Source organism: Fusarium odoratissimum, assembly GCF_000260195.1.
Source record: "Fusarium odoratissimum NRRL 54006 unplaced genomic scaffold supercont1.13, whole genome shotgun sequence".
Taxonomy (NCBI): Eukaryota; Fungi; Ascomycota; class Sordariomycetes; order Hypocreales; family Nectriaceae; genus Fusarium; species Fusarium odoratissimum.
The window spans coordinates 557,157-571,591 of NW_022158699.1; the positions used below are offsets into that span (position 1 = coordinate 557,157).

General features: G+C 48.5%; 6 protein-coding genes across 6 annotated transcripts; 2 read left to right on the forward strand and 4 right to left on the reverse strand.

Moving 5' to 3' along the window:
* Window positions 1-187: 187 nt before the first annotated feature.
* FOIG_08600 (uncharacterized protein) lies at window positions 188-3,043 on the forward strand (the record flags this gene model as incomplete). Its single annotated transcript, XM_031208646.1, has 4 exons — window positions 188-1,007; window positions 1,121-1,399; window positions 1,454-2,733; window positions 2,780-3,043. The coding sequence occupies 4 exons, from the start codon at window positions 188-190 to the stop codon at window positions 3,041-3,043; spliced, it is 2,643 nt and encodes an 880-aa protein (XP_031061652.1).
* Window positions 3,044-4,682: 1,639 nt separating this feature from the next.
* Window positions 4,683-5,279, forward strand: FOIG_08601 (uncharacterized protein; the record flags this gene model as incomplete). The annotated part of the gene is made up of 1 exon (XM_031208647.1): window positions 4,683-5,279. One exon carries the CDS (start codon window positions 4,683-4,685, stop codon window positions 5,277-5,279), a length of 597 nt encoding a protein of 198 aa, XP_031061653.1.
* Window positions 5,280-5,695: 416 nt separating this feature from the next.
* On the reverse strand, window positions 5,696-8,036 carry FOIG_08602 (uncharacterized protein). Its single transcript, XM_031208648.1, has 9 exons — window positions 7,656-8,036; window positions 7,360-7,599; window positions 7,214-7,309; window positions 7,089-7,164; window positions 6,764-7,044; window positions 6,533-6,707; window positions 6,344-6,480; window positions 6,036-6,288; window positions 5,696-5,974 (listed from the first exon to the last, which is right to left on the reverse strand). The coding sequence occupies exons 1-9, from the start codon at window positions 7,936-7,938 to the stop codon at window positions 5,725-5,727; spliced, it is 1,791 nt and encodes a 596-aa protein (XP_031061654.1). The 5' UTR covers window positions 7,939-8,036; the 3' UTR covers window positions 5,696-5,724.
* A 1,025-nt stretch (window positions 8,037-9,061) lies between these two features.
* FOIG_08603 (uncharacterized protein) lies at window positions 9,062-10,142 on the reverse strand. The gene has a single exon (XM_031208649.1). The coding sequence runs from the start codon at window positions 9,512-9,514 to the stop codon at window positions 9,119-9,121; it is 396 nt and encodes a 131-aa protein (XP_031061655.1). The 5' UTR covers window positions 9,515-10,142; the 3' UTR covers window positions 9,062-9,118.
* Window positions 10,143-11,949: 1,807 nt separating this feature from the next.
* FOIG_08604 (uncharacterized protein) lies at window positions 11,950-12,918 on the reverse strand (the record flags this gene model as incomplete). Its single annotated transcript, XM_031208650.1, has 1 exon — window positions 11,950-12,918. The coding sequence occupies one exon, from the start codon at window positions 12,916-12,918 to the stop codon at window positions 11,950-11,952; it is 969 nt and encodes a 322-aa protein (XP_031061656.1).
* Window positions 12,919-13,418: 500 nt separating this feature from the next.
* FOIG_08605 (uncharacterized protein) lies at window positions 13,419-14,380 on the reverse strand (the record flags this gene model as incomplete). Its single annotated transcript, XM_031208651.1, has 2 exons — window positions 13,419-13,741; window positions 13,774-14,380. 2 exons carry the CDS (start codon window positions 14,378-14,380, stop codon window positions 13,419-13,421), a joined length of 930 nt encoding a protein of 309 aa, XP_031061657.1.
* Between the last annotated feature and the right edge of the window lie 55 nt (window positions 14,381-14,435).

The window sequence follows — 14,435 nt, forward strand, 5'->3', positions numbered from 1 at the left end:
AGGATGCAGTGATTCATCGACTGCGTAATGTGAGAACAGTATACGGGCGCAGTGATTCATCGACTAAGGTGACAACAATCTCTTACGATTATACTAATGAGAGTTTGAAATATAAAAATGCCGTCTTCTACCAGCTAATTATGTCTTACTCCTTCTTCAACATCTTGGGCAAGAATCAGACAGCAAGATGTCATACCGGGGATCCTCTTCCAATCGCCGGGAGGAGTCCCCTTCTCGTCCCTCTCAGGGATCCTCCTCTCGTCCTTCTCAGGGACCCCCTTCTCGTTCTAGTCAGACACCGATTTCTGGCTTTTTCAAAAACCTCACTTCTCGCGGTCAACAAGCAGAGCCCTCTCAGGGACCCTCTTCTCGTCCTCAGGGATCGTCTTCCCATCCCTCCCAAGGAACCCCCTCTCGTCCTTCTAGAGGATCCTCCTCTCGCCCCTCTCAAGGACCTCCTTCCGGACCTAGTCAGACATCAATTTCTGGCTTTTTCAAAAACCTCACTTCTCGCGATCAGCAAGCAGAGCCCTCTCAAGGACCCTCTTCCCGCACTTCTCAGGGACCCTCATCTCTTCCTAGTCAGACGTCAATTTCTGGTTATTTCCAAACCGCCACTTCTCGTCCCCATGAGCCCCCCAGTCCCCTTCAAGGCTTTAACTCCCAAGGGTCCCCTTCACGTCGAGAGGAGTCACCTTCTCGTCCTTCTCGTCGCCAAGAGTCACCATATCGTCGCCTAGAGTCGCCTTCTCGTCCTCGTCACGAGTCCGCTCCTCGTCCCACCGAAATCCCTTCTCATCTTGACGAGACCCCTGCCGATATCCCACCCGACGTGGTAAATGGCTGGGCATGTGTAGTCACACAAGACTGGGACCCGAGAGATCATACCCTTCCACAGGGCCTAGTCCCTGGCCTGAAGGTAATAAAAGGCGACGAAGTCTGGGTCTTTCGCACAAACCAACGCTACGGCCTCGTCCATCGCCCACACGGCGCAACGTATTTGCGAGGTAAGTCACGCTGTATCCTAAACTCTTCAAGACCTCTATCCTAAACTCTTCAAAAGTATTCTTATTGAAGATTTAAAGAGCCTAAAGACGGATTCTAACCAGATGAAATATAGGCTGGGTAACCGTTGATGTTCTCCAAAAGGGTGTCGAACGCGTTGATCCTCTTCCAATCGAGCTCCCCCAGGTTAGTAACATCGGCCAAGGTCAGACCGGAACAAGTCAGAACGCCTCTCGCCCTCAAGATGTGCTTCACGCAACACTTCGCGATCTCTGGCAGAGTATCAAACGCAACGAAAACGCGCTCAACGAGGCCCTTTCCGGAATGTCAGAAAACAGCAGGAATATTTTCTTTCATGACAGAGCCTCTGAGTACGGTGACATCGTCAATAAGTGTAGGTTCCTCTCCGAGACCTGAATATAAACATATACTGATCATGATTTCGTAGGCATTACAAAGGAAGCCCGTCAAATCATGGGGAACGGCAAATTCAAGATTGATCACCTGAAGAAATTGAAACCGGTCTCTTCTAAATGGCCTAAGGAGGCTGGAATTTATGTCATCATTTACAATGACTTCGGCGGCCGAAAAATACAGGACACTTTACACGACACTGCCTTCTACGTCGGTCAAACCATCGACTTCAATGCGCGCAAGTCAAATCACCAACAGAACGCCAGGAATGGTAAGAAGACGGTTCATTATCGTCTCGCCTTAAAAGCCAAGAGTATGATAATGGTGCCAATTGTGGTACAGACCACTTCTGACGTTCCGGCCAATTTTCTTGACATCGCCGAGTTCTCTATGGTTTGCCTCCTCAAGAGCTGGTATACAGTCTTATTCTCCCCTGCCGGCCCCAGCGTTGTTGGGTCATACAGCGATGACTTTACTGCCTGCCTAACGTTTAGCCGCATGATGCGTCAAATTCGCTCTAGGACCAATTGGGAACCCAGCGAAAGCTATGGGTTAAACTGGCAAACGCCTGTGTTTAAACACCCTAAGGCCGAAGAGTCATGGACGTCATGGTACAATCCAACCAAACAGGTGTATGTTTATCGTACTCGTCGAGCCCTCCGGATCGCCAAGGATAATATAGCTATCAGCTGGGGCACAAACATAAGGGTTCAAATTCCCAACAAAGTTAGCGATGATGCAGGCCTCCGACATATACAAGCAGTTCACCTTGTGGTAGAGGTTGCCAAGAACAAGGACGGTGAGTATCTGACTCATCCTCTGCGTTTGGTTCGGTTCCCTCCTAAGATTGGCCGGAACTCGGAGCTTGAGAAGCTTAGATCTCTTGCTGTCATGATCCAATGGCTTCCTGAAGGGGGGACTGAATGGAAGCAGTACTATCTGGAGCGGCGATCCCTCTGGGAGCCTATCAGCAAAACAAACCCTGCATTGTATATCTATCGCCTTGGGATGGGTATTCTATGTGATGTCGAAAAGGTCACATATACCAATAGCCCTAGCTGGTTATTCCCAACGGTGCCATCAAAGGTCAATTTTCTGCGTTACGATCATCTTCAGCAAAAGAGAGTACTGGAGGTAGTTCGATCCCAGCGTTTAAGATGGCCCAACAACCATACGATGGATCATAACAAGGATAGACTTCTCGAACTCTTCCCACAGCGGCAGTATCCCCACACTCGCATTGGGGCTCAACCTGCACATGGGTTCTTTACACAAGGGCGGAAATCATGTGATATGTGTGTATCTCAACGCACGGTTTGTACTCTTGATCCTTGCCAGACTCCACAGCTAATAAATCTAGACAACCAAGTGCGATTATGATCCGAATGATCACTCGTGCCAGTGTTGCAGGGCTCTACAGCGTGTGTGTACTTGGTCTCGAACTCCGCCTGGCGAAAACAAAAACATCACGGATTCGTTTGTCCATGGTCAGCCTCTCGAGGAACTTGGTATCGCTGTGAATGTGTCGAGAAATGAGGGCTCACTCGTCAAGACCATGGAAGAGCCCCCATTTAATCCTGATATCGAGAATGAGGAACACGCCGAGTTGACAGGAGCTCAGTAGGGTTAGTATTGGAATAATGGATGGGGCAGACGGGTCCAGCAAGGAGATTCGCGGGTTGATTTTGTATTACAGTCTTGCTTGGTGAATTTACTGAGATTGTCTATGAATAAATGTTGTATTTGCTTACCATGGACTACTATTTGACATGTTACTGAACTTTTAAAGAGCATACTCAATTACTTGTAGATTGAATACCTCCAACACTCGAGGTCCAAGTTTGAGGCTCCGCACCCTTCTGGAGGCATCCCACTGCAAACCTCGGGCTTCTTCGCTTTGGTCCTGCGGTGTTGACGACACATGGAATCTATAAGATTTCGGGACACCTTTACATCTTAGCCAACCTGAGAAATATTAGTGATGAGCAGCTAGCTCCAGCTTTCCTCCTTCAAACTATCCCCAAGGCTACCTTGAGTCAATCTTCGCACCCACATTTCAGCTATCCATGCTATTAACCGTCATCTAGCCGGCCTTGTGACCACCCTCATTAAGATCGTTCATGGCCATAACGGGCCAATGTCCCAACTACTGCACTAAGTTCTCTGTTCTGATATAAGCTCTCAGCCACAAGTCTCAACTGCAAATAACACATCTTGCTCACAACTTAGACATTATACCCCAACTTCTGCACAATCGGTCACTCGTTATTCCCATCCTGAGCCAAAATTTCCACAATCCGGACAACCATGTCATCAGGATAACAGCCAAAGACCTCGTATCGAACTGAATGAGCATCGTATAACGGCATCCTTATAGGAGAAGCGAAGCTGGTTAGACGAGTCGAAACTGGTGAGATAGATGGTGAGATAGGGCCCTCAAAGGGGAGGCGAAGCCAGGTGATGACTGACTTTTTGTAAGGTCGGAGCGAAGTCGGCAGAGTACTCTCAAAGGTGAGGTGTAGCTGGTGAGACGGGGAGAAGCAGATGAGATAGCACCGTCAAAGGGGAGGCGAAGCCGGTTAGGTAGCACCCTCAAAGGAGAGGCGAAACCTGGCGATGGCGCTGTCAAAGGAGAGGCGAAGCCTGGTGATCGCGCGATGACTGACTTTTCGCGAGTTTGTACGTGGGGTTGTCGATCGAGGTAGGTAAAGTGGTGTCATCGAATTGAGCCAAGTCCAGCTAGCCTCGATGTATGGAAGGGAGGCGCTGAAGGAGGGTCAAAGTCGAAGTGGGTGGACGAATTGGGCCAAAGAAGAGCACCGAAAGCACCCTCAGCTAGAGCTGTCAGCTGCTGTTTAAGGTGGTAAGATAGATCTGGTGGAACTGACCGAAGTTTGCAGTCGAATGGCGTGCAGGTAAGCAATATGCACCACACGCATTTCTGACCGGAAGTCGTCGGGGTTGGAATGCAGAGACATGCATGTGCAAAGCCCGAGAATCGGCATGCATCGCGAAATGGGGAAAGAATTCTAGACTTCTTCCACAAAGATCGATATGCTCTCAATCACTGGCTTGTCGAGACACACCTTGGGCGTCACGAGGTAATGTCTTGCATACATGGCTAATCTGTCAGGGATGTTAGCTCTATATCCATCTCCCAAACACGTGGACATACCAGATGTTGTCACGAGCATGTAATACAGGATCCCGGGGCAATCGTGGGTTTGGAGGAGCGAACAACTTTGGCTCTATTGTCTGTCTCAATGTCAGCTCGAGCTTTCACAGGCAAGCAAGTCAGTCATGCAACATACCGCTGGCATGTATCTAGCCAAGCTAGCCTCACAGCTCCCGCGAGAGCCATCAAAGGAGAGGCGAAGCCAAGATACCAATTCGCTCCCCAAAAAAAAAACACCACAAAAAAAGGGGGCGGCAGAGCGGTCCAAAAAAGCCGTCTAAGACGGCGACGACGACAGCAGGCGGCGAATCCGCCCAAGACGGCGGCGAAGCGGCGGCGGCGAGGAGTAGCGGCGGCGGGAGGGGAGGAGGAGGAGGAGAGAGTAGGAGAGGAGGACGAACTTGCGCCGGCGACCGCAGCAGATCCGTCATCCCTCACCGAGTCGGGCGATGATCCACCCGGCCAGGGGCCAGGCTTCACATCCTCCCCTTTAACGGGGGAGTCCTTCTCGGCAAAGTCAAGTTCTGCCTTGGTCGCCGTCCCTCCCGGAAGGCCCCCCTTCTCTGGGGCAAAGAACACTTCCAGGAGGACAAGCAAGTCGTCGATCCGGGGCATTTTAGGAGGCATCTTCAGCGGCGGCAGCAGGAGTGGTAGCGGCGGCGGCGGCGGTGGTGATGATGCTTAAGGAACAAGACAGAATCCGGACGGAAAGCTTGGGAAAATGTGACGGGATCCAGTACGAATTGTCCATTGAGGAAGGTGCAGGCCATTGAGGGAGGAACACAGCGATGCCATCTGTTGAGGAAGGCACACCTGCGCGGGAAGGAGCCAATTGGGAAGGAGCCAATTGACGAGACCAGCTGAGGCGACACGATCACTCAAGAGGAATGGGAAAGGATTTGGCACAGTTCCCATCATAAAATGGCAAATTGGAGATGGGGTAGCCCAGTACTGAGCTGAATGGACATTTCCCATGAGTCGTCTCATGAATGCTGTCATGTCAACTCGACCCTCCATATATCAATGCTTAACCACCATGATTCAATCAGTCATCGGATTTGAACACTATCTATATCCCAAAGACCCGGAGCAGTGACCGCCTCTCATATCAGCGAAGCTAGCATGGCGTATTAAATCTCTTTGTCAACAGGTATAGTTGTTGTCTGCGCTGGACCATCGCCAACGTGACGTTGCCTCAAATTCCCAGCTTCGTCATGGTCTGCATCCCATTTCTCAATCTCAACAAGAGGCACTCTGACCAAGCGATGCGTGTTGGCGCCATTTGTGTCAACTTCGAGAACTTCCGGACGAATTGCATAACCCTTCCATTTGGGAATGATGTAAATCCAGAATACGTAGTAGACACCACAAAGAATCATGCTGAAAAGGTTGTACTGTCAGTTGGTGTTCCGAACGATGGCCAGAAGGGAAGGAAACATACATTGCAATGCCCACTACGCAGTAAGTTGCATACCAGAAACTTACGTCGCCAGCGTAGGGGCCGCCCTTGGGAGGATACCATGGCATAACGATGATGAAGATCTGAATGAGAATAAAAAATATGGCTGCGACATCCCAAGCCTTGAACTCTGGTGGCCCTCTTCCGACGCGCTTGTTGTGACGCCGGACGATGTAGAGACCAATACTCATGGCCAAAAAGAAAAGGCCTTCGGGGTAAGTCTTCAGACTCACGACTGGTTTAACGTCAGCTAAATCGTACGAGAGAAGCTTTTGATTGAAGAGGCTCACCAAACTGAAATGCATCACCTGCAGGAGGTGCTACGATCATGATGAACGTCATAGCCCATTTCAGTAGATAGGGTCCGATGGGTGTTCCGAAGGGCTTTGTTGATACCCAGAAGGTAGTGAAGGGTAAGACTCCTTGGCTGCATATCGAGTCAGTAAGCGACGAGAAGTCATGGTAAAATGGCAACAGACCGTCCGATCTCACGAATCAATCGTGAAGCGCCAATCAATGTAGCAAGGAGGTTACCGTACGCACTCAGCAGCACAAGAACATTCAAAGCTGTCACAGCACCACTAGTACCAAAGACACTGGTGAAGAAGACTGATGCAGCGATCTCATTCGACTCTGCAAACTCTTTCTTGGGGACTTAAGACTCGCATCAGTACATCAGGCCGTGAAGCTCATAGCATCTTGAAGCTTACCAGCAGAGAAGTATGCGACGTTGCATAGCATGTATAAAACAGCAACGAGAAGAACAGAGATGAATCCGTACTTCTTGATAGTAGGGATCGGTCGCTTGACTTCGTTGACTACATTGAAGGCGTTGGCGTAGCCGGTGTATGAGAAGACGATGTTGACCAAAGCTGTTGAAAGGTCATTTCCGTTGTTGGTTGTGCCCTCGAATGCGTTGCGGAAGTTGGCGTTTGGGTCTGGGATTCGAGAGACGTTGCCGCCGAGAACCACGAAGCCAGTGATTGAAATGCTGCAAAAGTTAGAGTGGGAAGGTTTACGAGGTGATGAACTGACAAGATTAGAGTGATGATCTTGAAGAAGCCCAAGACATTGACAGCCCAGAGGGAGTATTTGTTGTGAGCGATGACACCTGAGCTGATATTAGTGAGCGCATGCATTAAAGTCAGGGACAGACTGACAGATCACAGCAAGCGTGTAAGCAGCGATGGCCACGCCCTTCATCTCCCAGTCACTGGGCGTCTTTCCAGCGATTCTCCAGAGATATCGAGACAGTACTGCACAACGAGTTAGTAACTGACAACCCGGGACTCTGCTGACAACGAACCAATCGCGTTGCTGCTGCTGAATGACAAAACAACTGATTGCACTGCATACGCAATCGGAAAGAAATGCTTCGGTCGGGGATAAGCTTGTTCGAGGTATACGACTTCGGCTCCAGATCGACTGGGGAAATAACTAGCGAACTCAAGATACACGCAGAATCCGGCAATGGCCATGATAAAGCCGATAAACCAGTAGATCAGAGCGAGACCTATAGATCCTGTGGAGTTGAGGATGCTGCCAGCTACACTAGAGTGAGTATGCTGTTTACCAGTGATAAAACAGGGCGATGGTGCATACGCGTCGAGAAGATACCGGTACCAATCATCTGGTTGACATTCAAGAAGACGATAGTCAACCATCCAACATGATAGCCTAAAGGTGAGTTGGTCTCGACGGGCGCGCCGATGGCCTCCTGATACGAAGGCTTCGCGTCATTTCCGCCTTGCACACGCGTAAAAGCAAGGTTTCCATCGCGAAGAAGAGCGGGATCAGAGCTATCAGACGTATAGTTCTGATCGGCATTAATAACAGCTGGTTTAGCGTCTGGCTGGGGACGCCAGCGTGATAAAGAGAAGCCCATGGCTGGACAACAATGGAGGTAATTCTTAAGATGCGGATGCTCCAAAGCAGCTCCAGCAGGCCAGTGCAACCTCACATCTTTAAGCAATTCATCTTGTTAGTCGCTATCGGGATATTTCAAGATACGAGCATGTCGATCGCCTTCGCCCCCGTTTCCATGTAGATTGGCTATCGATTGCGTGACGCTAATGACCTTCCAGACTGGTGAGAGCACGCCATAGGCCAAGGCGTTGACGCCAAATTCGGTGTTACGCTGACAGGGACCAAGAGCATCAAAGAAGGACCTTTTGACAAGCCAAGAGACTAAAGAAAGTGTTTGTAACGTTGATTTGGAGGTTTCAGTCGAATGATAATCGTAGGAATATGGTCTAAGTCTTTAACAGGAAGTTGCTAAGCCCGTCAACCAAGATTCGTCCTGATCAGCGCCCGTAGCTTGCATTTTGCTTTTGGCTAAATCGATCACTGCAAGGTCTTTAAATTAAGCATAATGTGAGCCATTGGCCGACTGTACCCGGGGTCTCAATGATCCTGTTTCCAGTCGTGCCACGCTGGATCCTGGCACTAGGCTCCATGATTGGTGAAAGGGAAGAGACGTGTTATAAGCCATTTTCCATTATCAAACATATGAATAAATGGTCTGATTGACGTTAAGACAAAAGGTTTGATAAATGAAATGTGACATATGGCAAAGTCAAGCTTTTCAGCTGTAACTTGCGGGTAGACGCCCAGGGCGGATAACCTGACGACTGTGTTCTGAGTGAGTGAAGTAGTCTTTTTTTTAATTAAAAAAAGAATTTGTATTTTAGCTACTCTTGTAAATCATAAACTAAAAGCGTTCCTGCAACATGGGTCCCATCGCCCCAAACCTATTTAATCATAGTTAAGAGACTGTGTAACATGAGCGGCAGTAACGAAACTACAACTGCAATTACAGCTGTTCAAATTGGCCCGTTCAGTGATCCGGTAAATGTGCGCAGAATTCCAGCTTTTCGAGCCCGTCTTGATCCAGATGCACAGAACTTGATGTTTATTGCTCAGATGTTTTGAAAGTTATCCAAGTATCTCGGTTCTTTCATACGACTCCACTATAAACAAGAATTCGTGTGAATGCATGGTCTATATGCTCAAAGGCGATCCCACCCAAGAAGCCCCAAGACCGATCCTGAGGCATCAGTCCACTTTCATCGTTCTTTATAAAACTCCTGCAGTCGGCCTGCAAAGTGTAATGAGAATTTGCGATGATCTCCATCTGAGACTGGGTTAATATATTCCCAGTGAGCCAGGCGCTCTCCCCCTTTTTCAAGACCAGTGCTAGAGAACTTCCTGTCGGCCCCATAAAAAGAAACATTCTGGAGCTCCCAAAAATATCCATCACGCTTTTCATAGCAAGGGGGAGCGTCTACCTTTTGTCTCAGGTTATGGTCAATCAACCAAACGCGCGTTCCAAGGTTCACAGTCTCAAAATGCATCGGCTTCATCGCCCCCTTCGTCTTCTTCGTAAAAGTCGATGCTCCACTCAGCTCTGTACTCGATATGGATATCATGGATGTTTTGTAAGCGGCCCACTGTTTCATCATCCCATTTTTCGAATTCGAGGCTGTCGAGCTGCAGGATAACTAGGTCATCGTTGTAACGGATTGTGATATATGCGGGAGCACCGCCAGAGATGTAGTACCCCGTCCACGGAGGAGAGAGCCATGGGTCCTGCAGAAAGTGCTTCTGCATCGTGAGTCTTGATTCGTGGCAAGCCGTCCACAGTCCGGCATCGGTCAGGTATGTCGATATATTAAAGTCGCTGCCATTGTAGATACCATCTAGATACCTGTTCTACAATGGAATAGCCACAAAATCATCGGGGTGTAAAAGTCTTTGGTATGCAGGGTGATGAGGAAACCGGATTGTGTCTTGGGGTCGAACTGGAACATGCGAGCCAGGAACATGCAGACGTAAAATGTGCACCGCTGGCAGATCTGGCCGAATGACATCTTTCCAGACTCGCAGCCTAAGCTCGGTCGGAAGAGCTGAGAATGGGTGGAATGTCGAGGGCATGTTGGGGATGTAGCCCAGGACGACAAATGCAAAGGTCCCGGCGATAGTTCAGTGAGATATATGCCCAACTCTTGAACACGGCGACATTCCAGAGGTACTATGGGTGGGGTGCCATAAGGTGATGAAGGAAATCGAGCACCGGGTGATGTATTTACAACCTAAGTGATTCAGCCTTTGGACAGCCTGCGCCTGAATCATCAGGGTTCACCTGCGTCACGTGGAGTGGGGCATGGTAGTACCAAAGGAAGAGCGTTTTCTTTCGTATGTTCTCCTTGGCATGGCCCGCCAGTGTATTGTGTAGGTAGACCTTCTTACAACAGATATGGCTAAGCCTCAAAAGTTATCCCATCCTAGAAGTCCCATTGTAGGGTGGAACATAGCTTCAGGCCCGACCTTTTGCGCATGGACGAAGCTTCCATGTAACATTTCCGCGAAGTAGATTGAGGATTTGTGGTAGTCTCCATCCGGAACTGGTTCAATGTACTCCCAGTGGTCCAGAAAGCCTTCTTCCAAGAGAATCCACAGCGATAAGCTTCCTGTCATCTTCATAGAAGCACTCACCCTCGTGGGGAGGAGCATTTGCTTTTCGCTTCAGATTGTAATCTACAAACCATATGCATGGAGCAAACACACTGTGTTGTAGGCCCTGAATCTGATCGAATGCTGGACACTCTCCGTCACCTTGTAGCTCGTCGTAAAATTGCGGTCCCCAATCTGACTGGTATTCGATGCCAACATGCAAGACCTTATGGCCAAGCGCATCATCAACGTTGTACAGGTGGTAGTATGGACTATCGGGTCACAGGATAAAAAGGTCAGACATTGGTCTCACTGTGAAATAGAATCGTGCACCTCCAAAGTGGTAGTAACACATTACTGGTTTGGGGATGTACACTTTGCCGTGCCTAGTATTCTTGATCGTTAGAAAGGCCTTCTTCATCATGGACCTTGATTCATGGCAGGCAGTCCATAACCCCGTATCGATCATATATGACGATGTCATCCTAGCGCCATCTTTATTGGTACCGTCGAGACTTTTGTGTGGAAATGGTACTGCAAGACTCAGTTCACAACGTTCGTGCCCGTAAAACGAAGCTTCGTTGGCTGAGAAGTGAATGACTTCCTCTGGCGAAGTCTCATGGTCCATATAAGTACTGTAAACGCGGAATATATGAACTCCTGAGCGCTTTGGGCGAATAGCTAGATTCCAGATCTCTCCCCTAAGCTCGGTTGGAAGAGCAAAGAAGAGAGAGAATTCTGTCGACATGATTGGCAGTGCTCGGGTCTGGAGTATAAGAAGATAGGTTGGATAAGCGCCAGTCGGATAGGCAATCCTGCTTCGGGAATAGGGGAGGACTACCGGTGTGTGGCGAAAGGAGTGGAAACGGGGTCGTTGAGAAAGTCCAGACAGGAAGGGATACATATACATTGCCGAGGGATTAGACTTCTGGGAGATCTACACCGTTTGACTCATCAGCAGCGATCTGCGCCATATGTAAGTAGTTTATTGAAGTGTAAAAGGAATAGAGCTTTCGCCTCAGATGAGTAATTTGGACAGAATCTGTTACAGCAGAGTTTATATCTAGGCTCACAATCCACTACCAGCATTATCTGGATACTAAGTTATGCGCGATCGTAATAAACCCTCAATCACAGGTCTCAACTGCAAATAACACAGCGAGCTCATAACTTAGACATTATGATATAGACACAAAGAGCCAAGTTTTCAACAATGCACAGGCTAAATGAGCGACCACTAAACAAATAACATTCTCATGCCTTGGAAATCTCTACTCGACATGGTAAATATCCATCTTTCCGGCTTTAAACTTGTCTCTTCGAAGTGTTTATCTGTCTTGATAGGTATGTATGAGAAAATGATTAGAGAAGATTGTATCCATTTAGATTTGGTCTTTTCTGAGCTAACGAGTTTCTTTGCCACTATATCTAAGCATACATATACTTATGATTTTTTTAGATCTTCCCATCCAAGAAGCCCAATTCGATCTCCGAGAAGATGTCGATGATCGTTGATAAACCAGGGACATGCGTCATAAAATCTTCCTAATTCATTTGCGGAAATTGCAAAGTAAATAGATGAATCCCGATAGTCCCCGCCTGCCACTGGGTGTATATACTCCCACTCTCTCAAATTACCCTCCCCCTTATCAAGAGAAACTTGTACAAGCTTCCTATCATTTGCGTAGAATTGCACTGTCTGGCTGTCATGCGACGAAGAGGCTCCTGGTTTCCGCTTCAGGTTTGTGTCTACCAACCACAAACGGCGCCGGGGAAAAGAACGAAAGAGAACAGCGACGTAAGATGTCATATCATGTACACCCGGGGAAAAGTCATACACCCAATTTGTATCCGCCCATGCTGGATCATAGTCTATGCCAATATCCCGGCAAAATTCCAGAGGGTAGACAGAAGAACTCGAAGTGCAGGCAAGCGTTTTGATACGGCTCCAGCTGGTGGGGAAGAAATTATCTGGTTGTAGAGTAATAAGGTCCGAGTCTGGCCAGATAGAGATGTAGAAGGGGTTGCTGCCCGAGCAATAGCTCACTATTGCACGCCCTGACGGTCCCCACGGGTTGTTTGAATGTTCAGCGAAGTGCTTCCGGATAACACGCCGTGATTCTTTGCAAGCGGTCCATAACCCGGAATCAATCATGTACGCCGACACATTCTTATTGGGGGATCCGTCGAGGCTCTTGTAGTACCTGGATTCGAGAGGGGCACCAAAATGCCAGGAGTTGTTGACTTCGTCTAATCCTCGCGAGGCTCTCCGAGGTCCAATATCAGCTTCCGTGGCGGAATTGTGTACGCGAAAGATTTGGACTCCTCGGCGGTGCGGCCGAATGGCAAAAGCCCAGATTTCGTCCCTGAGTTCCCGTGGAAGGAAAGGGAATAGGTGGAAGGCAGTAGCCATAATAGCATGTGAAGTTCAACGGCGATAAGTAGCACGAAAGGGTCCTGTACAGGAAGTAATGAGATAGGTTCGGTGTCGAAGTGAAGAAAAAAGGAGGAAACATGAGAGGACTCCAAAAAAAAGTGCGATATAATGGTATGGATGTTCATCTGATTAGCCTTTCGTGTAAAATTAAGCTTTCGTGGTTTTAAGATACTTCTACAATGTTAATAGTTCGAATTGGTGTATGGGGATAAATTTTGGAAGCGTGCAAAGCTTAGACACTTCCATCAGTGGGAGTGTGACTTGACAAGAAGTATAGAAGGCTTAGATGGTTCAAGAAACACAAACAAAGGTCCGGGATACGACAATAGAATGCATGTGAATGCTAAATACAGAATTTCCAAGTTCTGTGTGGTGAATATAAGCTCTCAGCCACCGGCCTCAACTGCAAATAATACATCTAGCTCACGGAGACCAGCCAATCGGGGGCTGCAGAGGGAGAGCCAGAGGATCATTTATTATAGTCTCATACCTATAACGCCGCCTACAAGTTTCTTGGTGGCAGTCGTTAAAGAATTGAAATCCTTATCTAAAAGCTTAAATTTCTTTGTCCTTGCCACCCATTTCTCGCTACTGGACCAACTCTCCATGCGGACCGATCGATCATGACGAAATGTCGCTATCTCGTCGGGATCCGCGCGCTGGTCGGTCTCTCGACAATCCTCGACAACGAATCGGATCAACATGTCCTGCAGTTCACAGCCTAAGTCAATGTTGGACTTGCGTTCCTCCGCGGCCTCGGCATTCGATGGGATTTCAGGAATAGCAGCTTCTGTAAGCTCTTGAACAGGTTCAGCATAACCCTCCGAAAACCCTGGTCAGCCTTCTCTAGCGCGTTGTGAAAATTGCCAAAAGCATAGATCAACTCAACTCCGTGGTGCGCAATTCCTTGCATGGGGCCTGAGAAGGGATTGCCGAATTCGAAATGGCAATATTGGACTCCTACGTGCTTTGGGTCTTTCCCATGGAGGAGAGCTTGTTTCCCACGATGGGTCTTGAAGAACTCGCTTGCGCGATATACTTTATGCAACATGGTGGCATCAGATATGAACTCAGAGAATGCCTCAAACAGTTCTGCATCAGATGATGTCGGCAGAATACCGTATGCTTCAAGAACCTCTTCAGCTGCTGCCTGCGAGGGATAGCTAGACGCGACAAGAGAGTGAAATTTGGGAAAATTCCAGTTAGCCATCCGGGCAAAATCTCTGAACTCTTGGTCCGTTGAGCTCAACATGACTTGTATGTTTTCATCAGCCGACTTGGTTTGATCGCTCAGACCGTCTTGCCCAAGGTGCACGGAAATACCACAGCTCAAGTTACTGTCCCTGATGGTCAACTGATCAATGACCAACACGAAAAAAGCCCAGTGAAGCTCTGAGATACTATTAACCAGGTCCTTCGCTGGTATCCGTCCCAGCATGTTGAGTCGATCGATCGGCTTGTCGGCTTCGACTGACCACAATCGGTACAGGTCT

Excerpts from the sequence above, each read along its gene's own strand:
- FOIG_08602 (XM_031208648.1), bottom strand. The coding sequence starts at position 7,938 with ATGGGCTTCTCTTTATCACGCTGGCGTCCCCAGCCAGACGCTAAACCA. Across the intron at positions 7,310-7,359 it reads CAGCAGCAGCAACGCGATTG|TACTGTCTCGATATCTCTGG; the intron begins GTTCGTTGTCAG and ends CTCGTTGTGCAG. Across the intron at positions 6,481-6,532 it reads TTGATTCGTGAGATCGGACG|CCAAGGAGTCTTACCCTTCA; the intron begins GTCTGTTGCCAT and ends CTCGATATGCAG.
- FOIG_08603 (XM_031208649.1), bottom strand. The coding sequence starts at position 9,514 with ATGATGAAACAGTGGGCCGCTTACAAAACATCCATGATATCCATATCG.